The following is a 26515-nucleotide window of genomic DNA, read 5'->3' as shown; positions in this document are numbered from 1 at the left end:
TTTGTTTTTGCCCTTATCTTGAATTCTTAACCTATGTTGCTTTTGCTCGCAAACGTTTTCCTTTTATAGAAGTACATAGGGCTTTCTGTAATTAATATTGCTTTGTGGGTGAGCTCACAAATTTGGGGGCTTTTCTTCCTTCTTGCCTAAATTTTATAATCTGAAGTTTGTTACTCATCATTACCCTCTTCGATAACTTTGAGCAGCATTTGGTCAGCTTCATGTGTTGTGGAAACTAGCTATCACTGTCACATTTGGAGAGCATGTGGAAGTTTGGGTGGAGGCTGGTCCAGCTATTTGAATCACACTGACTCCAGGAAGTTATTCTGAAATGAGGACTTTTGATAACTAAGTTTATTTTAATTTGGGTTTTTGGATGTGGAAGCTTTATGTGACTCACCTAAGATCATACTGTTCAAAGGACTGTCATTCTGACCTAAATATTGGAATGATGATAGTAAGCATACAGGGTTTAGCTAAGTATGTGGCGCTGTTAAACTTTTCACATGTTTTATGCTCATTGTAGGAAATAGGAAAATTATCAGTAACTACTAGGTAAAAATCACAGATATTTTAGCATTTCCTGTCTTTGTGGTGCAACTGTGCTTTATATTTAATCTTTTTGATTATTAAGTGTAATAGACAATACAAAAAAATAGCTTAATTTTAGGAGGTTGACATCCATAAACACCACCCAAATTAAGAAATAGAATAGCAGTGCCCCAGGAACTTCCATGTACTCCCTCTTGATTATAACTCCTTCCCTAGTTGTAACTACAAACCAAACTTCTGTAGTAATCACTTATTTGCTTTTTATTAACATTATCCTATTATTACCCTTCAACAAGTTCTTTAACCTTTAACAGAGAACCTGAGGCTAAGACAGGTTAAGTAACTCACTCAAGGTTACAATTAGTAGGTCATAGACAAGGACTTAAACCTAGGTTTATCTGCAGAGCTGGTGTTTTCTACATATAAAGTGCTTAGAAGTATATTCAGCAAATAGTAAAATCCTCAATTATTTGCTATTGGTATTAATGATTTCTCCTTGCTTTCCATATTTCTGGATTTTTAAAAATATCAAATATATGGACATGGAAGACTCTTCTTTAAATATACCTATATTTTTTATATGAATAAACCAGCCCTCAAGCTTAGATTTATGTGATTGGGGTATTTTGTTTGTTCCACTTTATGGCTTTCAGCTCTAAACACTCCTACCTCATTAATTGTTTTTGTTTTTCTCCATCTTTTATTAAGTTTTGACATCTTTGAGGTGGGGGCAGTTGCTTGGTGAAGATAGACTACATTTTTCAGGGCCAGGTAGGAAGAGACAGTAAACAACTTGTCAGTGAGCATGTCTTTCTTACACAAACCAGCTGGAATCCACAACCCAGCCACCTCCTTTATCTAACTCAAACAATATTTCCCAAGGTCAGGTACCAGATAAGTAGAGATCATCCTAGAGCCTGCCAGTGTTATTCAGACTAGCTAGTGCTAAGCTCTTTTCCCTGCCCTGCTTTGCCTTTTTTATGGAAAAACATAGTGAAGTTTTTGGGCAGTGTTTTTCCCTTGTTCCTTGTTTTCTGACCAAACTTGGTACTTCCCCGTTATGACCCTGTATGGAATGCCTCCTTCTCTTGGAAAATGTAAGTAATCTTTTCTATGGCATAAACCTCTCCTTATTGTCACTCAGTCACCTCCATAAATTAAAATCCTGCAGGTGCAATTGAGACCATCCTCCAACCCACACATACGTTTGGCTGTCTTCCAACACATGTATATTCTGTCTTCCTCTTGTTCCATATTCTGTCCTTCCTGCTTTTTGCTACAGTCTTCTGGCTAATTACTGTTTCACTCTTCCCTTTATTTTTACTTTTTAATAGATTGGACTTCACAGAGCAGTTCTAGGTTCATGGAGAATTGAATGGAAGGTACAGAGGTTTCCTATGTACCCTGCCCCCTGCCCCACCACATACATGCATAACCTTTCTCATCAACATCTTCCACCAGAGTAGTGCATTTGTTAGAATCAGTATACTTCTTTCATTTACACAGCATCATTCAAAGTCTGTAGTTACTTGGTGGTGTGCATTTTATGGGTTTGGACATGATTTTCAGTTCTTAATTTCAACTGGATTGCTAAGGAAGTTACTATGGCAGTATCCTCTATTGTTATGTTAATCATACAAGTTACATAATCCTCTTAACCACATTCAAAACCCTGTGAACCATGTGAAAAAGGTTTCACAAAAGACCTTTAACCTCTTACATGCAGTTTGACCCATTCAGATTTGGCCTGACTTTATGTATCTATATAATGTGCAGAAACTTTACTTTTCAATTTAAAAGCATTCTTTTTCACTCAGTTTATATGCAGTATCATGAGTGGTTAATCATAACAAATAGAATTTATAGTTTTGCTGCACTCTTCTGGCTAATTATAAAAAACAGTAGTTTTATTTCTAGTTACAAACACAGGGTTACTCTACTCAACGTCCTACCTTTGTGAGCGTCCTACCTTTGTGAGCGTCCTACCTTTGTGAGCTAATAAGTTTTCTCTTACATGTGATACGAAGCAGTGACAGTGTTTTTAAATTGACTTGTTTGTTAACTCTAATTGTATTGACAGATGTCGAGGTATACAGATACTAGATCTGCCTGCTTGTTTTTTATATTTGCAAATTCAGTATCTCTTATTATTCCATAATGTTTATATTGCTGAATGTATTTTTGCTGATTTAGTGTCAACTATAGGCCCAGTCTCCTAGAATAATAATTATATTGCTATATGAAACCACCTAACATTTTGATTTGCTGTGAAAGAGTAGTCTCAGTTTATTCTCCCATATAGTCTAAATATGGTAGGCCTTAACATTGGCTATTTTTTGTTTTACTTAGAGTGGCCTGTTAGAAACTAAATGTCTTTAAACTTTTCAATGACTGTTGCAGAAGAGCCCGTGTCCATTTAACATGAATTACTTTGTGCAGTGTATACTGTGCCTCATCTCTCATCTCTCATCCCAGTCTAGCCTGGTTCCCCCTTTGTTTTTTTCTGGTAAACTCTTCAGTTCTGTGTTACATTGAACCTTACGTCTTTCAAGCTGTTTCATACAGTGCCTTTGGTCAAATACTGTACTTACTCTGGTAATGATAGATAATCATTTTTGTTTTTTCTGTACTAGTACCTTCTGTGTTAGCTGGATGGTTTGAAACCTTTTTATATTTTAATACCTTATTTCTAGTTCATCATGTAACTTTTAAAGTTCCTACTTTGAAGACTTGTCATTAAGTTTCATGATACAGTGGCAAGTGATAAGCTTCAAGGTCAAGATGTCTTCAAATTAGCTTTACATTTCATTAGCTTTTACTTGTTTCAAGTTAATTTGTCAGAGTCTTTGTTCGTTACCTTGTAAAATAGGAATTATTAATTAAGGTTGTTAGAGTTAGACAAACCTAAGTAAAGGAGCCTTGCGTAATATGTGGCTTTTGGATATTTAACTTGTATTACATACTTCTCCAAGCGATACCATCTGTCAGAATTCTGTTGGATACTTTAAGTGTTTCCCCTCAGGAAGAGCTAAGCTAGCTTGATTGGGTAGTGATTATGTACTAGTGATGTCACTTCATTTTTTTGTTTTTAAGGGCTCTTAAAAAAACTGAAGGATCTGTTATTGATCCTTAAAGAGCCTTGACCTTTAGACCAATTTACTCAAATTTTTTAGGAGAGGATTTTCCCCCCAATTTTTCTTCATTGTACCTCTCAACTTGTCTTGTATACCTGTTTTCTAATACTGTTTTCCTTTTTATAGATTGCATGGTTTAATTCTGTATCACACACTAGACTTGACTACATCCATTTTGCATCTTATAGCTTTGTTCTTTTCTATTTTTGCTTTTTGAGGTACTAGGTAATGCATTTACTAGTGAGTAATGGTAGTGGAACTTGCCCCATTTTGTATAGATGGATTCACTAGATTATTCCCTATGTATATGTGTGTAATTCCCTCATTTTTAAGGTTTATTTTCTGTTTAATACTACACTGGTTTCTGGTTGGACTGTGTAATCTATCTTAAGGATTCTGAAGAAATTAATGGAGCAAATTAAATAAAACACAGTCATACTATGTTGAACTCCTGGCTTTTCATTAGGGACATTCTTATTGAGTACTTGTCAGTATAACTGTTGGGTACATGATTACAGTTTTAAAAAGTCTAACATAGACATGGGTAAGGAATAGTTGAAGAATACAGCTATTTCACTGAAGGGAACTGGGAGGAAAGTAACTTTATTTGTAAATAACAGATTTGACAGTATAATCCAAAAAGAATAGTTTTGATCTAAACATTGAAATAACTTTAAATATGAGTAGCTACCAATATTATTAAATGTAATAACCGTCAGAGTAATTTAAATTTTATTAAGGTTTCTGAAGCTGTAGATGAAATTAAGCTTCATTAACTAACTTTAAACTCTTTTTAGGTAAATGAACTGGTGGATGCCAGAGATGTCGGCCTTGGTGCTTGGTTTGAAGCACGTATACATAGTGTTACTAGAGCTTCTGATGGACAGTCACGTGGCAAAACTCCACTGAAGAATGGCAGTTCTAGTAAAAGGACTAATGGAAATATAAATCATAATTCCAAAGAGAACACAAATAAATTGGACAGTGTACCCTCTACATCTAATTCAGACTCTGTTGCTGCTGATGAAGACATTATTTATCATATCGAGTATGATGAGTAAGTGCTCATGCTATTGAGGACTTCATTCATGTTTTTGTTTATAGAGGCAAAGCCTTCCATTTCAAGATTGTTTTCAAATAAGTCTTTCTAAAGAAATCATTTAGGGGTCATGTTCAGTCTATTACTGTTTGTTTGTTTAGTGGTTGTAACATAATAAGGTCTCCTTAGTGCTCAGTCATCTCTGGCTCCTAAGTGGTTTGTTTGGGGCATGCTAATACCTGGTTTAATTTAGTATGTAAGGGTTATTCTTTGTCTTTTCTTTTATATTAGGCTTTTTGATATGTATTTTAATATTTTACAAAGTATATAATAGCCATTAGAAGGAGGTTGGAATATTCTTTTTAATAACTTATTGAAATAATTAACATACACAAATTTACCCATTTAAAGGGTGCAGTTCATTGTTCTGGTGTATTCACAGGATTGTGCATTACCACAGACTAATTTTAGAAATTTTTATCACCCCCACCCACTGCCAAAAAAAACCCTTACCCAGCAATTGTCCCAGTGCTCCTTCCTCAATGAAATGTTTTTAAATGTTCGCATGAAAACAATATTAAGAACTTCCCTTGAGAGCCTAGACTCTTAGACCATATTATCATTTTCTTTACCTATTAACAAAATTCTAGTACAGAGTTACTATTGGGACTAGTATTTATTCAACACACTAAATGAACTTAGTCATCACTCAAGTACTACTCTTAATATGTATGAAAAATGTTATGCTACCAAATTTTTATGAGGGTTGAAAGATCCTAAACTAGTTTTGAGTTTTCCTATCACAAAATCATATAAAAGACTTGGTGTCAGCTCAGATTTCCATGATACCTGGAAAGGGGTCAAAAGTAGATCCCTTTAATCTTTTCTGATATTCCTTATGATTGTAGCTAACTTGCCAACATGGCTTACTTCAAACGAGACACATACTGTTATTTACCATAGTAGATGGTAATAGAACCAACAAATAGCATGAGTATTGAGATCTGGAATTGGCCAGAACTAGCAATATTGGTAAATTAAGACTGGGATAGAAGGGGATTGGAGTTGATGTGTTGGTAATCAGTCTCTGAGTTTAAGAATGCCATAGCAAAGAGAAAAGATACTATAGTAGGTAAGTCTTAGCTTTCTGTATATTTGCTATAAACAAACAGAGTTCTTGATTTGCTTGGAGTTTTATTTCTTGGAGAATAGAGGAAATAACTAGGAAAACTGCTACATGGGACCTGATTCTGGCCAGTAAAGGAATTATTTGATAAAAAATACTATGCAGAATGGCTAGTGTGGCATAGAAATAGAGTAAGAAGCTTTAAACATGAAGTGAACTAAGGCTTACTAGATTTTTACAGTTTAAGGGTTCTTAGTCTTTGACTAAGACTTTCTAAGGATAGGCCTGGGCTTGGTGTAATGTTAAAGCACAAATCACAGTTTCTTTAACTTGTGATTGACTTTTTTTAATGAAGGAGAAATTCATCATGATTAGAATGAATGTTAGTAAAAGGGGGTCTAAATCCAACATGCATGAGAAGACTAAGATTTCTCTTCCTAAGTAATTTTATATGATGGAATTAAATGTTTCAGTATTGGCAACTTAAAGATTTGATAGCTGAACTTTGAGAAAAGCTAAAAGAAGCTTAGCAGTAGGTAAATGTCACATCTTTAAAAGAGAATAAAACTATAAAATTAAATATAAGATAAAGTAGATGACAGTGACTGTAATGGGATATGTGGTGGGGAGTTGATAATGGGAGAAATCTAGTAACCACAGTGTTGCTCATGTAATTGTGCATTAATGATACCAAAAAAAAAAAAAAGGTAAAACATGAAATTCTGGATAAGAGTACCAAATAACAAAAGGCTGGTATAAGTACTTTGAAAGATTCTTGACCCAACATGATTATGATAACCAGTGTTTTTAAAGTTTCACTCTTCATGGTTATTAGAAAAGTTAAAGCTATAGTCAAGTACATGTTGATTTCAATAAGTTATTAAACCAGTTCTTACTTCCTTGGATAGAGGATGCATTTAAGAGAGCTTTTGGAGTATATGACTTGGTAGTATTAACAGATTATTATTAAGTAAGCTCTGAGTAAGTCAGTAGATTGGCCCACAATCAAAGTAAGGATGTTTTATTAGAAGTAAGGTATCTAGAACAAGCTCAGTGATGCTACTATTGTAATAGGCTGGTTATTCCTGTTCGGAATATTGTTTTCCATCTCCCATGTCTTAAGAACAGTATCAGCTGGATCTGGTACATCTTCAGAGTAGAACCCAAAATGTAAAAATCTAAAACCATTGTGAAAAGTAGCTGAAAGAACTAAGTATTTAGCTTAAAAAGACTTGGAATGTGGTAGCTGTTTTAAAAGCTCTGTCTAGAAGGAAGTTCTGTTCTGTACAACATAGGAGGTAAGTTTCAGGATAATCAACTTCCTCCAAGTCACATATCTCTAAGAGTAAAGAATAGTCTGCCCTGAGAAGTAGCAAGTAAATAAGCATTAACTATCTTAAACCTTAGACAGGGAGAATTAGAGATTCTTTCCTCTAAATACTTCCAAGGTAGTATTTCTCACATGGTGTTTGTACTTAAACTTACTAAATAGGCTTTAAGTACTCACAGGATATCAATCCATTCAATTTATGATACTGATTAAGTACTATCATTCCCTCAATGGACCAACTTCATTTTCCCCCTCTAGAGTAAGTTGAAAATAATCTGCTTAATCATATATCCATACATTGAGAGCAGCAGTGCAATTTGAACAAGCTGTTACTTAGCCAAGGCTAGGAGGTATTGTGCACGAGACCAGGGAACTGCCTCAGGAGTTATTTTGGGATCTGCCAGCTTTGGTCAGTTTAAAATGGCACTGTTTAACTTTTATAGTCAACTACAGATCTACTATATTACTAGACCAGATGAACTCCATCTTTGAAATTAACTTCACTAAAATATTTGCTGGCTCAGAACAAGATAAACAGGCATATTCTTGCATATTTAATCCATATTCCAGTCAGAGCATAGTTAAAAACAATTTTTAATCTATGAGGAATGATAGGTCTTAGAGATTTATAATGTTACTTATTAGGTAGAAGGGTTTCAAAAAGCAAATGAAAAAAAGCCAGACAAAATCTAGTAATAGACATCGTTTTAAAGTAGAAATAAAACCACAGGTTTCCTAATCTTTTCCACTTTTCCTTTCAAAATTATAGATACAAACATTGTAAGTTCATAAAAAGCAGGTTATGTTAAGAGGCCTATCTAAAATGTTTTAAGGTTTAAGAGTTTTGTTGTTTTTAAAGGTCTGTTTTCTGTAGATTCCTTAATGAACATAGACTGAATTGTTAAGAGTTTCTTGTGAAGATTTTGTAGCTTGTCAGTCATAAGGCCTAGATTAGTCTTGTCAACTTCATGATTCACATCTTGCTGCAAATAATGTAAAGCAGACATGGAGTTACCATCAAAGTGTAACTGATATAAAGTAGGTATTTTGGGGGTTTTTCCTGACCGCTATTCTCTACCACTCTTCTGTCGTCACTCTTGTCTTAGCAAGAGCCTCATATTTTTAGAACTCAACTAACCTAGTAAGTACTTCGGAAGAAAGAGTTGGCAGTTTGGAATATTAGATTTAGGCTCGAGATTTTGATTCCAAGGGATTCTGAGATCCTTAAGATTTTTTAAAGCACCCTGTCAGCAGGCATACACAACTTGGCTGTGAGGAGAGCTACCTTTTTTCTTCCAAAATGGTGATTACTGGGGAGAGACTATGCCTGAATGAAACTTTTATTTTTAGTAGTATTTTGGACAGAAAGAAAAAGGAAGAGGATTTCGAAGTGAGCAGATGTCAGGGTAATACAGGCAGTTATAAATCATGCAGTGATTAAGTGGTCAATTAAAAAAAGAACATCAAATTCTCCCATATTTCCCAGTAAGCTTGTCAACTGTATTCTTCCCTAGATTTCTAGAAGTGTGAGTTTATCCCAATAAATTAGCCTCCCTGTTGTTAAGATACTAAAGTTTAACAATTTTAAGGGCACTGAACATCTAAATTCACAAAGCTGAAACTGGTCTTGTAAGAGTAGAGACCCTGAAGCTCTTGTGATTAAAAGCAATGATGTTGACTGGAGGTGAAGAAATAGACTTGAAAAAGGACAGTCATTTCCTTAGGGTTTCTGGTAAGTTAGAATATCTATGGCATAACTTATAATGATTGAGATCACATTAAACCATGCGTACCAGACTGAGCTAACATCTTACAACGGATGCTCATGTAATCTTTAGCATAATTGTAATGTTAGTATTATTAATACCCATATGAAGAGACCAAGGCTTAATTACGTAACTTAGCATAGGTCACATCTGTTAAATGGCCTGAATCAAGAGCCTAAGAGTTAACCAGTCTGCAATATTGGTACGTAGCCTATGCTTCCATTGCCTTCAAAGGTCAGCCATTTTGTATGACTTAAAGATTTGCTTTAGGTTTTGCCTGGGGTTTAAAGCAGACAGTACAAAGCCACATACTTCCGTTGAGTTAAACCCTAGTTATGTAAGCAACTGAGGCCCCAATACTGAATTTAATCTTTACTCCTAATTGGGTTTTTTATCAGAAGATGCAGGCTAAAATCCTTACCTGCTTTTATATGAAGAAACATTTGTTCTCTGTGGATGTAGTTTAGATGCATTTCAATTAACTAGACTAGTGGTCCTTAACCCTGGCTACAGCATTAGTTGTCTAGGAAGCTTTTAAAAATATCAGTGCCTAGGATCTACCCTTAGAACTTCTGGTACTGTTGATATGAGAGACCTCCAGACTGGTGTTTTTTCAAAAGTTCTCTTGTGTTCTAATATGCAGTTACGGTTGGAACCACTCCCACAGACAAATGATTCTCAAAGTGCAGTCCTTGGCCAGGAGCCTTAGCATCACTTACTAGAAATGAAATTTCTTAGATTCATTCCCGATGTAATGAATTGATCTCTGGGGGTGGCCCAGCAGTGTGTGTTTTTGTAAGTCCTTGGGGTGGTAATTCTGCTGCACACTCAAGTTTGAGAACCACTCATTGATAGTGGTTCTATCAGTTGATATCAGTTACTGTCAGGACCTTGCTGCTAAAGAGCAATATGGAGGGAAAGGGGTTAATATGACAGTTAAATAAAATAGAGTTAGCTGTATTTTATAACAGATGATATGTAATACCTGAGGAATCTGCATGTTCATCTGTATTTTAGGACATGTCTAGGTGCTTATGGCTTGTTTTCCATTTTCCATATAGACAAAATTATTGGAGTTTAAAGTCTTTTTCTAAAAGAAATCGTATTTCATTCAAGCTAAGTGATTGAATGATTTTAAATGAGGGACCATTTTCCACTGTGCAGTCTTTATCTGAACTAACTTTGCATAGAAAGCAATGCCCATAATGTGTTTATGGGGAATTTACCTATTATGATGTATTGGTAAATTACTGAGTGAGGGGAAATACTCTGTAATAGTCGAATATTTGTTCTGAGATCCAGTCCTGGTTTTCTTATTTATTTAGGCTCTTAAGTATATACCAGTCAGTCCTTCTAAGACAAGCTTTCTAAATTTAACATAGGGTTGAATGAGATCTGATCATCTTCCCTGATACCTTCTTGCTTCTTAAGGATTCAGTATGTCCCTTTAGTTAGTTATAGGCCAGTTAAAATGGTGATTTTGAGAATACTGTTCTTCTTGGTGGTTTGCTTTCTTTAATTGCTTTATTAAATGTAATGGCCTAATTTTAAAAGATCTTGATTTATAAATTTTAGGTAATTTTTTTCATAAAGAGAAAAGTAGGCTAGGAAACGCCTAGTGGTTTGAATAAGAAAGTACATATGTAAAGAAGGAATATGCTTATGAAAGTTATTTTATTTCTTTTTTATATCTTCAGAATGCATAATTAATGTCCAAAGCTAGGCAGAGTTGAAATCTTTAAAGATGAGTACATATTGGCATAATGACATGAGTATTACTGTGATCTTCCATGCTGTATAATGTTCACATTTAAAATAGAAATGTCAGTTTATCTCAGAAACAGATATTTTGTTTTGATATTATAGTGAATTATTCCAAAGTACCCTTTCAAAGTATAGTAGCTTAATCTAACAGTTCTCTTGTTAAAATAACATGTGCCAGGCACTATACAAGTACTTTACCTGGATTATTTCATGTAATCCTCATAAACACGCAATGTAGTGTAGATACTTTGTAAAGTGGAAATAACAAACAGATTCAGAGAGGTTAAGTAACTTGCCTAATGTTGGATGCTAGTGAGTCATAGCTCTGAATGCAGAAAAGTACATTCTTAGAGACTGCTTTACCATATTAACTCTCATTTTGAGAGAGGCATACTTATAAAATTTTACAAAACATATATATGAAATATTGGGTTGTTAACATAATTTGAAATTTTTGTCAATCTCTCCAGTTATATTTTTGCAGAACAGATATGTTACACCAAAGGTTCTTTACCTGTCCATAAATATCCATGTGCCTTTTTCTGCAGGGGAGACTCCATAGCTCATTAATATTAAAAGGATTTTTAAACCAAATAGGTTAAACTACTTTTAACACAGTGTCAAGGCTTTACCATGGGGACTGAGATCAAATGGAACTGTCATAGTATTATTTAGGGCTTGGAAGGTAATTTATGCTAGGCTAGAAGGTAATTAAAAGCTCATTTGGCAAATGCCTTAGGATAATGTTGTCATTGCTTCCAGAATTCTTTAAGATTTTCTAAGCTATTCTCAGTCTGTGGTACATGCTTTTGAGTAGCCTTAATTATGGCTACTGTAAATAGAAGTTAGTGAGCCAATTTTGAATAAAATCAAATGGTATTTTTAGATGAAAGTAGTTTCCTATAATGTAACAAAATTGACTTTCTTGAGTGTGTTGATGGAGTGATCTATTTCTAAAGGAATCCCAAGAATGTTTTGAGCAGAGTCAGAATAGTGATTTCTGGATTTTGACGGGTGAAAAGGAATAGATTTTTCTTTAGTCATGTCAGTGTCATATTGATCTTGAGTTTAGGGAATTGGATTGAGAAGTTTAGTTTCAGAACTTGGTGCAGTGAGTAGTCTGCCCCATTGCTTCTTGGTTGATAACTAGCATATTTATCAAAGACTTATAATATTTCCTCTAACTTTCTATGACTTAACAGCCCTCTGAATGAATGATAATCAAAAGGAGGGTGAAAGCAGTTAGGTATGTGACCTTTCATTGCTCTTCTACTTGTTCTCAGATCACTTAGTGCTTAGAAAAAAGATTTTACAGTTACTAGTGGATTTCAGGCTTTTCAGATTTATACATCATCCCTTTACACTAGTTTTTCTCAAAAAAGTGGTCAGCAACATTGCAAATTTACCGAGAAGAAAGGTGTTCAAAATACAGATTCCTGATGCACACCAAACCCCACCCCACTCCTTGCATTGGGTGGGCTTGAGGTAGGGCGCAGGAATTTGCTTTTCAAAGAGGTTCCCCAGGGGGCTGTTATAGATACAGAGCAGTGGTTCTCTTAGTAGACTAAAACAGGTAAGGCATTCAAATCAGGATTTGGTTTGAATGATAAGTTTTCATTTATTGGTAAGTTTTTTGTTTTGTTTTGTTTGAATTCTTTCAGCTTCAGTTTCCTGATCTGTAAATACCTACTTTTTTTTCTGATAACCTTGAAAAGTACCCAATAATAGGATCAAACTTTCTGCTTCTCATTAATAAAATCCGGTTATTTTGATAGGTACTCTTCAATAATACAGACTTATCTTTGGCATAGGTATTTAACATGATTACATTTTTTCACTATCAAGAGTTATCCACCAATGTTAATGTTCTACAAAAAAGATTTCTTTCATGTAATATGTGAAGTCCTACCATAAACAGTTTCAAGTAAGTTATTAATTGTGAGTAAGATTTACATTTAAGGTATGAAACTTAATAATGTTATTAGAGTAAATGCCTTCTTTTTGCATTTGGTATGACATTAAAGATTTGCTAAACTAGAATGTGCCTTCGGGTGAATGGTGTCCTTATTTAAGCATACTGTCCCAGGAAGCCATGCTTTGCAGGAAGGTTTGTGATATTGCTTTGCTTAATACACTTTGAGTCTTATAAAATTTTTAGCTTACAACTAAAATTATTGGTTTCTTACAAAACTAAGAAAATGTAGTTTTCCTTTTATAATAAATCTGTATTTTTAAAATAGTGCTTACGTTGATATTCCCTGAAGCTTGATACCCTGGGATTTACTCATAATTGTTTTGATTGTCAATTGAAAACAATTGGTTTTGCTAAAATATTACATAGTTAAGGATAGTTCTAAAAGACATTTAGAGAGTTTGGAGTAATGAAAATGTTACTGGGAAAACTTAAGCTTAGAGATATTAAAGGCTTATCTGAAAACACAGGCTTAATAAGACCAAAATGATTTTAAACTTTAAAGGATGCAAAGAATAATGTATCTTACATACCTACATTAGAGTAAGACTTTGACTTAAGGTTCTGAGAACAGGAGGTCATGTAGTATGAGAGAAAAGAGGACCCTAGTTCAGCCTTCCATAGGTACAATGTTAGCCCTCAACATAGCAAAGGTGAAGAGATACATTCCTATCTCTCTTGAAGATACCTTGAGCCATGTTTTAGAAGTTGATCAGGATTCCAACACTTCCAAAATGTTTCATACAGTTTTCTGCACAGTTCTCCTCAGTGCAATTACTGGAAGAAGCCAGCTGCTTAGACAATTTGCGGCAGTTATCTTCAACCATACATTAGACCTCATGGGATGGGGGAATGTTGTATTGGGAACTGCCTATACTTAAGAAGACTTTCTTTTGAGTACTGGTATAATTACTAGTTGAGCTGAACAAAGGTTTTTTGTTTTTAAGAACAACAAAAACATAATCTTTAAAAAGCCCTTTTTCTTACTATCTCTTCATTGAATTCTGTGTCACCATTCAACTGCCTAGGTCAAGGCTCCTCAAGGAAGACGAGAGACAGCAGAATTAAGGGGTCTTTTTGAAATATAGTGGTTTAAGCTTTTTATATGTGAGTAAGAGTTTTAGTTAAATAAAAGCAGACTGCCCTATTTAATGGGTTGTATATTTCCAAATATTTGTAGGCCTGGTATATTACAAACACAGTAAAGTATGAACATGGTGCCTATTCCTCAATGAAAACTTACTGTTTTACAGTGCAAGTGCTGTGGTAGAAATGTGCACACCTGACTTTTAGAGTACCTAGAGCTCAGAGTACAAGGTATAGAAGTATTTCTGTATTTCTGAAGGACACCAACAGGATATCAAGGATAAAGAAGTAAGAAATATGGGGTTACCTGAAGGTAGATTAATATGGCTAGAGGATAGGAGGTATATGGTGAGCAGGAAAAAAGTGAAGCTGTTAAAGGTGAGTAAAGACTTTAACATGGAAGACTAAGATGTATGTTTGTCTTCACTCCTTAAAACTTCCTAGAAGATAGTAAAAAAATAAATGCATAAACTCCCAAGGATTAAAAAATGGGATAGAAATAGAAGACACAGAAGAGAAAGCAACAAACTTTTGGAAGGTAAGGAGCTAATGGTTAAATGATACCTAACTTAGCAGACCAGAGAAAGCTGAAACCTAAGATGAGAAGCCAACACCAAGCAGGTAGCTTGGCATTGAAAACCTTTGCAAGGTCCAGGCCTCGGGTGCACCAGATAGGCTTGTGGAATAAAACTGAAACAAGAGGACTGGTTGATTTGTGTGAAAGAGCATTTTAGTCACTCCCATCTCACTCAGAGTGCAAACCAAGAAAGAGGAAGACAATGGTATTCAGCAAACAGGATTCAACACAGGAAGTAATGGAAGGAGATCTTAGCCTGACAGATTTAGGCCTTCAGAGCAAGCTGTCCAGATTAGAGTAGGACAGAGGTCTTTAAAAAAAAAAAAAGGTCTAAAAAAACCCTAAAGATCTGTGGTATAGCTGAAATGGCTGAACATGGAGTTTTACAACTGTAGCAGAATGGAGTTAATGGTAGGTTTTTTAATACGGGGAATGAATGCAGTTAGCTCGTAACTACTTTTTAGAGCTGCCACAGTGTTTGAGCCAAGACCACACTCTCCTGGCATCTGCTAGTGGTGACTGAAGAGTGGCGGTAGTTCTAGGGCCTGGCAGGCTCTGCCCAGTGTAGAACCCTGTGGACAGTCTGTGCACCAGAACTCCAGTGGACTGGTTGTACTGAGTTGAACTGCACTCTGATGCTTTTCCTGCCTAACCCTTCTCCTTTTAAAGTGGCAGACCAGCATCATGATTAAGGGCTTTTGCTACCTAATCCTACTCTTTCTCCCTATCTTTCATAGGTTCATCTTCATCTTGGTGTCTTCTCAGCATTCAACTGACAAATAGCTAAAAGGATTCTTTTTAAAGTGTGTAGAAAAGAGCCAACATCAGACCTGAGACTGCTGTACTTAAAAAGGTCTGTGTGGTTGACCTTTGGCTGGTGTTTGGGAACTTAGCTTTTAGAAGGATTCTCATGATTCCCTGATTAAAAAGAAAAATCACTGTGCCTAAACTGTGCAAACAATATAATACATGCTGAACACTTGCTTCTGGGAGTCTGAAATTTTGGTATGCTAGGCATTGAGTGCTTATGTGACCCACCCCCAGTAAAAATCTTGAACATTCCTGGTAGATAATATTTCATAAATGTTATTGTAATTTTTTGCTGGAGGAAATAAGCCCAGATTGAGTGACTCCACTAGGAGAGGACTCTGAGCTTATGCCTGCTTTCCACTGGACTTCCCTCCATGTGTCTTTTGCCTTTGCTGATTTTGCTTTGTATCCTTTCACTGTAGTAAATCATGGTCATGAAAACAACTATATGCTGTCCTGTGAGAATGCTTCCTATAGTACCCCTACGAGATCACTGAAACTGGGAATGGTTTGGGGGACCCTAACACATTTTAAAAAATAAAACAAAAAATCCCACATGAAATCCTTAATATCAAATAACTAATGTTCAGACTTCTTAATTGTCCTTTTAAAAAAATATATTTAGGTTGCTCAAATAAGGATCAAAAACAAGATCTACCCACTGCATTTAGTTGACAGATTAAGTCTCAACTTACAGATTCTCCCTACTATTTTTTTCCCTTGCTCTTTGTACAAGTGACAGTTTACTCAGTTTTCCCACATTATGAACTCACTGTATCCCTATAATCGTATTTAACACATTCCTCTGTTAACATAAGTTTCCTGAAAGTTTATTCTTCCATCTATAGGTTTGATTGGATTCAAAATCTTTTATTTGGTTAGACTGATTGACAGGTAGTGTTTATTTACTATTGCATAGCACTGGGAAGCACATGATGCCTGCTACTCTTTCTTACTGTGGTAGGATTTGGGTGTTGTCCGCTTGATCCATTCATTATGAAATTTCTTCCAGCTTTTAATGGTTTAAGCATCCATTAATCTTACCTACACCTACTATTTCATCGAGTGTTAGAAAAAGAATGATACCTCATTCTAGTTTTTCATTTATCAGTTATAATTCTTTCATGAAGAACTATTTAACAGCCATCTGGGTCATATATGAAAGGTAGAATAAACTATTGATGTCAGTGTTCAGAATGAGTAAGTTTTCTAGCATCCTCCAAAGGTTGGCCAATGAGATTTTTACTTTCAAGTACCATTATGAAGTAATAGACTAAAACTAGTGTTAAAATCCAACTCTATTCTTACTAGTTCCCAAATTGTCCCATCTCTGGCTGGTGGAGGTTCTTTCAAGTTGAACCTGCCGTAATGGTTTTTGAGGGCTTCTTTGCATTCAGGTATAGCAGGATGTCACAAGCTCTTCTGTTTTCTGCCCAGGTTTGGATTCAGGCATTTCTTCAAGGAACCTAAGTTCTTCTTAGTCAGATGGTGTTTAGAGTGCACAGCCTGGGCTGCTCCCTGCTACTTGTTTTGATCATGTTTCTAGTTCTTGTTGGACACACTAGGAAATACTTGAGTACACCATAGGTCTACATTGATATTTTCAAATTAAATTTGGAGTTAAAGCATTATAATTTAATCTCTTTAACCTTTGTATTATTTTTCTCTTACCTTGAAAATTATGGTTCCTAATAATACTGTTGACTTGATGTATCTTACTCATATGGTAGTTTCAGACTAGCAGTACTAATACTAGAAACAATATGATTACTGGAAAGTTTGTTTTTTACTTTTTATGTCCTTAGGAAATAATCCCATTAGGGATGTATAATTAATCCAGTGTATTTTCAAGTCACTTGTAATAATTCTTTGTGTAGTTAAGCCACCAAAATATGATTTTTGCTTTTGATTTTTAGGGATTTCTCACCTTTTGTTAATTTTGTTTCATAATTTTGTGAAATATTACATGGTTCTATAGGTAAATCTCTAAAATAAGGCACATTGAGAAACAATGTCCATCCTAGTTCCTTCTACCCTATTTACCTCTTTTTATAGTAACTATATTAATTTGTACCTACACAAGTGTATGTATATATGCTTGTATTTCCATACTTTAATTAGGTAGAAGGTAGCACACTATAAACACTGCTTCTTGCTTTTTTTGAGTTAAAGTATCTCCCCATATATACCACTCCAAAGTAGATACCATATTCCTTTTTTATAGGATCATAACACTCTACTGGATCATTTACTATGTTATTATAAGCAGTTGCCTGTTGTAAACATTTGATTACTTCTAGTCCTGCTATTACAGATAGTGCCAGCTATAAATAGCCTTGTGTATATGTATTTTCATGGAGATTTTTGTTATTTATGTCTGGGATGGATTCCTACAAGTAGAATTCCTGGGTCAAAAAGCAAATATAGGCATTTTTGCTGGGTATTGCCAAATTCCCTGTTATAAGAGGACAGTACCACTTTGTATTCCCATCGTCCGTGTATGAGAATACCTGTTTCCCCACAGCCTATGAACAGATTGTTACCAAACTTCACAGAGCAGTTTAAGTAGATCTGTGTTTAGAATCTTTGGCAGAAGTATATGGATTGTATGGTGAGACCCTGAAAACAGGGAGATGTATTGGGCCTTCACAGTAGTCTTAAAAAAGTGCAGGTCTTCACTAAGGGAATACAGTCATGCTAAAGATACAGCATAAGGAGGATTAGTAACTGGATAAAGGCATTGTAGGAAGAATCAGGGATAATGCCTAAGTTTCTGGGAGTATGAAAATGTTCTTTTAGAGAATACTGGGTGTCAGTAGATTAGGGAATTCCATCTTGGAAGATTTGAATTTGAGGTGCTGAGACATCTGTACTAGAAATGTAGTTGGACATAGGAATCTGGAGAGGGGTTAGAGTAGAGCTTTCAAGTATCACTAATTGTGGTGGTAAGATATGCATAGAAGATGCCCAGGAAAAGAAGAATAGTAATATTTGTGCCCTTGGCATGTTCTTGATTTTTATAAGAATAGTTTTATGTGCTCCTTCCATGTTTTTTAATGTACCAGTTGGCTTAATATCTCTTTCACTAGAATTAGAAAAAATATACTTCATTTGCATTACTTTTCCCGGTTTACTGTGTGCATATAGAATATATATACATAATACTTCTATAATTTTGTTCTGAAATACAAATTTAGTTCCAGGGCAAACATAGCTTAAATTCCCTTGCTCTGATGTATGAAATTACTTACTTTGCTTTATCTTTGGTAAACATTTTATATATATATATAAATTTAAAAACTTTGGTCAATTTCTCCAAAATATTTCCATTCTTCATATCTAATTTTGACAAATTGAGGCAAATAAATGGAGAATTTTTTGTCATTAAAATATACTTTTTTGCAGAATTAAGTATACAGAAATACATGGTAATATCAAAACAATTTCACATTACAGCTGACTAAAGAATTGCATCTAAAAAGAATAATTTTCTATCCTATATGGCCTTAAGATAGAGGCAGAAAATAAATTTACAGCTTTAGAATTAGAAAAACTGTAAAAGTTCTAGTTTGACTTCTTCATTTTATAACTTTGGGAAAATGTTGGTTATTTTTCTGACCAAACCAATGTAAAATAACATGAGTGTATCAACACCAGCTGTGTTGACTTAGAGACATCTAAATTTAGGTTTGACCATTAAAAAATGGGATTGAAATAGGAGAAGAGTAGAGTCATAGACATAACTCTGTAAGTTTCTTTAGGATGATTTCTGTGTTATAATGACAAAATACTAAAAGCTGACATTTACTTAACCCCATCTTGTACTGTTTTAAGTACTTCACAAGTCTTATTTTAGTTCTCAAAACAATCACATGAGGTACTGTTAGTTGTCATTAGGTACATACTACACAAGAGCAATGGTCAGAGGTTTAGTAACTTTCCCAAGGATATATAGTAGCAAGAAGCTAAAATGAGAATTTAAACTCAGGCAGCTGAAAATAGAACATATTTTGAGTGAAGATGCCAGAAAGATAAAGGATTCAATACTTTGTCATATAAGTTGAAGGAAAATCATTTAAAATGTTTTTAGTTAGAAGATTGAGGGTGGCAGGGACTTTTAGACTGTAAAGTATTAGGGTCTTTCGTGAAGAGAGAGTATAGGTTTATTTGTTGAACTTGGGCAGAGAATGGGTTCCAAAGCTTATCTGATACAGTCTCAAGTATCTTCCCTTTGCTGTGTCAGAGCCATGTGAAAACAGAATGGCTTTTCATAGGGTAAAAACTGCCCTCTCGTTACTTACTCTTCAAGCAGAGACTGCATGATTATTTGGAAGGCTTATGGTAGAAGGGAACTGGGGGCACTAAAGAGGGTAAATGGGCCAGAAATTCTCTGAGGCCCCTTGCTAATCCTGAAGCTTTTTGTCTTTACAATTAACTAAAATTTGAAGAGACTTGATTAAATTGGGTGATTAAAAATCCCCCCCAGGATTAATACCCACTTGTTTGAAATGAGTTAAATATGTGAATCTAAGGCTTGAATAGTACTTTTTTTTTTGATTCGGAAAAACTAAGGCTAGCTGCTAGAGCTGTTTCTACCTTCAGACCCACTTAAATTTGAGCAGTCCCCTAAGCTAGTTAAGGATTAATGGTCTCTTCCCTTAGTTCTACCTTGTTGATGCTGTCACATTTAAGTATGATATTTAATTATTGTGGTGGTCCTATAGCACAGGAGGTATCAAACTTGAGCATGCTTTAGAACTGAGAGGATTTGTGAAAAGAGATTGCTGGGCCTCATTACCACAGTTTCTGACTCAGCAGATCCAAAGTGGAGCTCAAGAGTGCATTTCTGACATGTTCCCAGATGCTGCTGATGCTGCTGATCTGGGGACCACACTCTGAGAACCACTACTATAGTAGTAGTTTGGTGTAACCAATAGATAGTGCATTCCAAGAGCAGAAGCAGCTATTATTCGTTTCTTTGTCTCTCTACTACCAAGTAATACATAAAGGTGACAGATCTTAATTTTATAGAGACCACTAGGGACTGACACATTGCTATCTTTGACCTGTTGATACCAGAAGTTAGGCCTAAACTTGAAGAACCTTCTAAAGCTTTAGGTTCAGATCAAGTCTAGATTTATGTTAAGCTTACTTTTAGAAACACGAATAAAATAAAGATTCTGCTAGAATTCTTTAATATGGTTCCACTTTGTGATACATATAAAATTGTGTTTGGGTTTTTTTGCCATTAGTGACTGGCAACATCTAAGCACTAGAATTTTACCTTCCTCTTGGAAAAATGGAGGCTATTGAAACATTACTAATTTCATGTTTTTTAATAATGCATAAAGCAAATGACAGAACACAAACTGGTTCTAATTTCAGAAAAGAGATCAGCATCTAGTTCTATATAAGTAATTTTTAAACTTGGGTTAAGAAATGTGGAGCAAGAAGAACTTGGGTTTTTACCAATCTCTGTTCCACCTGGCCTCCCCCACCCCCCAAGCTAGCAAAGAATCTCTTGTTGAGATTTTAGCAAGAATTGTTTATTCTGGCAGTTAAAATCATAAATATTTACCTTAAGTGCCATTAAGAATAATTATGTCTTTTTATATTGCATATCAATTGAGTCTTCTTGGGCAATAATGATAAGCAGTGTTCTATGATTCTTCTTTCTCTCTCCTCAGGTATCCAGAAAGTGGTACTGTAGAAATAAATGTAAAGGATCTTCGACCACGAGCTAGAACTACTTTGAAATGGAATGAACTAAATGTTGGTGATGTGGTAATGGTTAATTACAATGTGGAAAGTCCTAGTAATAGAGGATTTTGGTTTGATGCAGAAATTACTACTTTGAAGACAATCTCAAGGACCAAAAAAGAACTTCATGTGAATATTTTCTTGGGGTAAGAGTCTCCAATGATGCCATTTAAATACTGAATTAATCAAGGAATATAATTTTTAGGTATTAAGTACATGTTCCTTAGTAAAAAAGGATGAAAGTTATGACAGATGGAAATTTACATACTAAAAGAATTGTTATAAATTCTTGGAAATTTTTTATTCAGAATTTTTGTGAAGAATTGCCCTTACATCTCCATTGCTACTTTTAAAGCTAAAGATACTGTTTGGAAACCTCTTGGAAATAATTATTTTATTAGAGAAATTCTTATGTGTCTCAGAATTCTTACAGATTAAACCAAATAATACACAAAAGCATTTCAAAAGGTATGGTTACTGAGAATCTATGCCAATGTAATAGCAGCAAATGTCTACCTAGGCGGCTGTCTGCTGTACTTGCAAGACTAGCTGAAATTTTCCTTCATAGTAATTTTCTTAAAGTTACAGAATTTAAAAAAGCTTAGTGAAGAGAATTCAAAATGTAAAATGTCACCCAAAATACCAAATCACTGAACAGTTTTCATCATTAACCCTTTAAGAAATACTTCTGGTGTTTACCTCAAGTGCATTGTTTCATAGCCACCTTTTTGCACTTAGGATAATATCATCACCATCTTTCAGTGTTTGATTTTTCTGAATAGAGTTTATTGGATGAATAATCGTTAACTTTTTAAAAGTCTAGTTTTTTATTATAAATGTTGAAGTAAATAACCTTGTATGTACATTCTTGTACATGTCTTTAGAATAAATTCTTAGGTCATTGGGGATTCTAGAATAACCCTTACAGTTTTCTTTCATATAAGAGAAGCAGCCAAACTAATATTCTTGTCAAATTCTGGTTAATAGGATTATTATATATAACATATAATACTATATAATATTGCATATAATGAATACCCAATAGATTAGGAATTACATATATATAATATGTTAGGTAAATAGATACCTATTATAACATGGAGATAACATCTGGGATAATGTATTGGCTTATGGCTAATATAAAGCAGGGGTCGGTAAATTACAGCCCACTGGCAGCCTGTTTTTATGAAAATAAAGTTATTGGAATACAGTAATGCTCAACCATTTGTGTATTTCCTATGGCTGTTTTTGTACTCAACATCATTGTTGAGTGGTTGCAACTGAGAGTATCTGGCTTGGAAAATCTAATAACTCTGACACTTCATTAAAAAACTTTGCTGACTCCTAAGATAAACAATGTTGTGAGGTGCTAATATAGCTTATATATTAGAAAACAATTTCAAAACTTTCTATAAACAGAAGTGTAATTCTATTGCCAGGCTAAAGATGTAACTCAATTACAGACTTCCAAACAATTTGAAATTCTAATATGGATACAAATCATGAAGAAAAGGAGAAAGCATCTATATAAATTGTTTATTATATAGGGAGTCTTATAATACTGAGTGTTAAGAAGTACAATAAAGCGTGTGTATACAATAGAAGGAGATAATACAAAAAGCATTGGGCTAAAAATACTTCCCTGAGTGATTCTGAGGTAGTTAGAGTGGAGCACCCTGGCTTTAAGGACTAGAACTAAGATTGAGTAGAAATTATACATAGGCAAATGCTGACTTGCTAGAGAGAACAATTACATGATAGCTATCCCAACACTAAAACATGCTATCCATAAAGCAAAATATGTCTGTATGGATGCTTAATTTAAGACAGAGGAGAAATAAGACTAATTGAGAAATGGACAGCTTTTCCAATAAAAACAAAACATTTCGATTCTTTATGAAATGAAAAAAAAAATAACACAAAACTGTCCTTTAAGTTTTTGCTAGATATATTTGAAACACAGCAGCCAAAAGGAGCCAGTGCATTTTGTGGATGGGAATTTTTTCATGGTTAGAAATCTTTTCCTATCACTGGAAAGATTGGCACATAATCAGTGAAGTTATAAATGTATTCTATTTGTAGACAGTTTGAGGCTGTAACAAACAGTGCTCCATGACGTTGTTATTTGTGCCCTCCTGCTCATGTACATTAGTTTCTGTAGGGTGCATCTTGTCCAGATGTAGAAATGCTGGGTTGTAGAACCTGTGCATCTTCAGTTTTGATAGGACCAAATGTTTAAGTAGTCACAATAGGTTGTACTCCCGTAGTAGTCTGATAGTTCCCTTTGCTGTGCATTCCTATCCACACTTAATTTTATCAGATTTTTCAGTTATTGCTAATTAGGTAAGTGTATAAGAAAAGAGAGAGTGTATAATTGTGGCTTTGATTTGCATTTGCCTGACTACTAATGAGGTTGAGAACCTTTTCTTATGTTTCATGGGTAGGTTTTGTGAGGTTCTGTTTTAAACATGGTGTTTTGCTGTTAAGTGGGTAGGTTTTCATTGGTTTGTCTTTTTTTAAGAGTTCTAATTGTGGACACTTGACCATTTCAGTTGTTTGTGGAGAAAATGTGTTTTCCAATTCTATGTGTAAACTTTTCTTATGTTTGAATAGTGTTCTTAATTTTAAGTAGCTGAATTTACCAGCTTTTTTTCCTAGTGCTTATATGTTCTGTGTCTTGCTTAAGAAACCTGGGATTGGAGTGGGGGATGCAAAATGGGTGAAGGTTGGGTCAAAAGGTACAAACTTTCAGTTATTTTTAAGTTTCAGTGATGTAATGTTTAGCATGCTGGTGATAGCTAACAATATTGTATTGTATATTTGAAAGTTGCTAAGAGAGTAGGTCTTAAAAGTTCTCATCAAAAGAAAAAATTATAACTATGTGAGGTGATGAATGTTGAATAAACTTTTCGTGGTATCATTAGTCGTGTATACATATAACAATCATTATGTTGTACACCTTAAACTTACACAATGCTATATCAATTATGTCAGTAAAATGTTTGGCAGGGGGACTTTTTCCTACCTAGAGCATAAAGATACTCTCAATTATTACCTTAAAAAGCTTTGTAGTTTTGCCTTTTTTGGGTCCACTCGAAGTGGGTTTTGTGTACAGTGTGAGGTAAGGATTTGACTTAACATGATACATGGATAACATTTTTCCTAGAACTGTTTATTGAAAAGCCCGTTTTCCCCTCATTTTGATCTTAAATATCACTTGATAGTGAGTATCTCTATTTGATTCATCCATTTGATCTCTGTTCTGTACTGTTGGTCGCTGTATCATTATATCATTTCCATACTTTCATAATGTGATAGAGGTCTTATCTTGTTCTTCAATAATTCCTGCTTTCTTAGCTCTGTGTAGTTTCATTGAATTTTCCAGTCATTTTTGTAATTTCTGCATAAAAAACCCATTGGAAATATGATAGATTTTTGCATTAAATCTAATCCATGAAGTGTGATTTCTCTCCATTTATTTAGGTCTTTAATGAGTTTTCTCATGTTTTTCCTAGGTTGAACCATATGAAATGTTTTGTAGGTTCAAAATATTTGAATGTTGGCTAATACATCGTTCAACCTGATAAAATTCCAGAGAGTTCCCATCTTATGTGTCTGTTCTCCTGTTAGCCTTAGGTTAACATTTTTTACTATATTTCTACCTCATTTTTCTCTTTGTTAGTGGTATACAAGTAGCCTTTGTTCTTAATTTACGTGTAGATTGTTCTGTGGAAATTTATGATTATAATCATCATCTATGAATTGATGTTTTTATTTTGCCTTTTCCTTTGATTTCTTCTTTCTCTTATGTTTACTCATCAGCTGCCCTTTAGCACACTGTTGAAATGGTGACAGCAGGCATCTTTTCTTCCCCTGATCTTCGAGAAAAAAACCTTTCAAAATTTCACCAGTAACTATAATGTTTGATACAGGTATTTTGTGGATATGCTGTCCTGGATTTGATTTGATAATATTTTGGGTAGGATATTTTTTTTTGTATTTGTGTTAATGAGCAAAATGTGCATGTTAGTTTTCTGCTGTTCTTCACAGGTTATGCTGGTTTTATAAAATAATTGAGTGGAATATTTGTTTTCTATCTTACGGTGGAGTATTGTGTTCTCTCCTTGAATGTTTGCTAGAACTCCTCAGTAAAGTCCTCTGGGGCTGAGTTTTCTTTGTGGGAAGGTTTTCTATAATTTAATCCATTTCTGTAATGATCATAGGACTATTGAGGTTTTCTATTTCTTGAAATAGTATTTCTGAGAACTTACTGATTTTAATTTTTTTGCCCTAAGTTTATTTGGTAACCTCATTTTTTAATGTATACAGTCTTAGTTGTAATGTTCTTTTTTATTCCTGAATTTAGTTTATGACTTTCTAATCAATCTCAGCAGAGGACTGTTAGTTTTATTTGACTGACAGTTTTATTTGACTTTTGCAAAGAACTAACCTTCAGCTTCTATTGTATTGAAGGTGCAAAGGAAGAAACAAATAGAGGACATGATTTTTAATCTGCTTTGGAGATTTGATAAGGGAACTTGGAATTAAAAGTTCATGCTTGTTTCTAATTTTAATTTGTGAGTACCGAAAAGTGAATATGCTTAAACTGTCTAATTCTAGTTATCAAACTCTAGTTTGTCATTTTCTGTTTCTATTTTAGGTCTTCTAAATTTTTCTAGGTGTTTTTATTTTTCTGTTTCTATTTTAGGTTGAAGAAAATGCAAAACATAAGTTTAGGGTTTAAATCCATTTTTCAAGATACTTTTTATACTTACTATTATACTGCATATTATATTTAATACCACATGAAATTATACTAGCTTTAATATCCATAAGTAGAATTTCAGTTCTATAACAAGAAAATTATTTATCTGCCTTACTGAAACTGTGATGTACTTGGTTTATTTTCAGTGTCATTTTTATAGAGTTTTATTTATTTACTTAATTTAATCCATACTTGTTTATCATGAAATCTATTTAGTGATGTTCTTACCACTGAATATATATACCATTCTTAACAGAATACGAGTTTGGTTTGTATATCGAGTTATAAATCAAAGCGTAATGTATTCCAACCATATTGGCTTCATTGTGGTGCTTAATCATATAAACATGCTCCTATTTCAGGATCTTTGCACTTGCTGTTCCCTCAGCCTGGTCTGTGCCATACAGGTATACATTTGGCTTGCCCTGTCTCTTGTTCAGTTTTTTGTTCAAACATCCCTTCAAAAGAGGCCTTTCTTAATCACTGTTTGTGAGATCTTATATATATATATATATATATATATATACACACACACACATATACCATCTGTCGATTCCTTGAATTCTCCCTTGCCCTGACTTATTTTTCTTTACAGTGTTGATTATCACCTGACATTTGTCTCTCTCACCCTACTTGTATTACTTTCCTTATTGTTGCTGCAACAAATTACCATAAACTTAGTGGCTCAAACAATAAAACTCATTATTTTATAGTTTTGTAGGTCAGAAGTCTTGTATGGGTTTTACTGGGTTTAAATAAAAATGTCACTAAGGATGTGTTCCTTTTTGAAGACTCAAAGAAAATCTGTTTCCTTGCCTTTTTCAGATTTTACAG

At 34.3% G+C, this 26515-nt stretch overlaps 1 protein-coding gene across 9 annotated transcripts in view; it reads left to right on the top strand.

Annotated features, from left to right (window-relative positions):
* UHRF2 (ubiquitin like with PHD and ring finger domains 2) overlaps positions 1–26515 on the top strand; it is a 97462-nt gene that overhangs the window by 10553 nt on the left and 60394 nt on the right. For all 9 annotated transcript variants that reach the window (XR_012127731.1, XR_012127732.1, XM_037019053.2 and 6 more), the window contains exons 3-4: positions 4484–4743; positions 20844–21062. Coding sequence is in view for 7 of the 9 variants with exons in the window: in XM_037019053.2 (XP_036874948.1) it covers positions 4484–4743; positions 20844–21062 (479 nt within the window). In the remaining 2 variants the exon portion in view is untranslated. The remainder of the gene's footprint in view (positions 1–4483; positions 4744–20843; positions 21063–26515) is intronic.

The sequence above is a fragment of the Manis javanica genome, chromosome 2, assembly GCF_040802235.1.
Source record: "Manis javanica isolate MJ-LG chromosome 2, MJ_LKY, whole genome shotgun sequence".
Classification (NCBI taxonomy): domain Eukaryota; kingdom Metazoa; phylum Chordata; class Mammalia; order Pholidota; family Manidae; genus Manis; species Manis javanica.
Note: the sequence above shows the minus strand (reverse complement) of the source record. Positions and strands in the feature narration are given on the sequence as shown.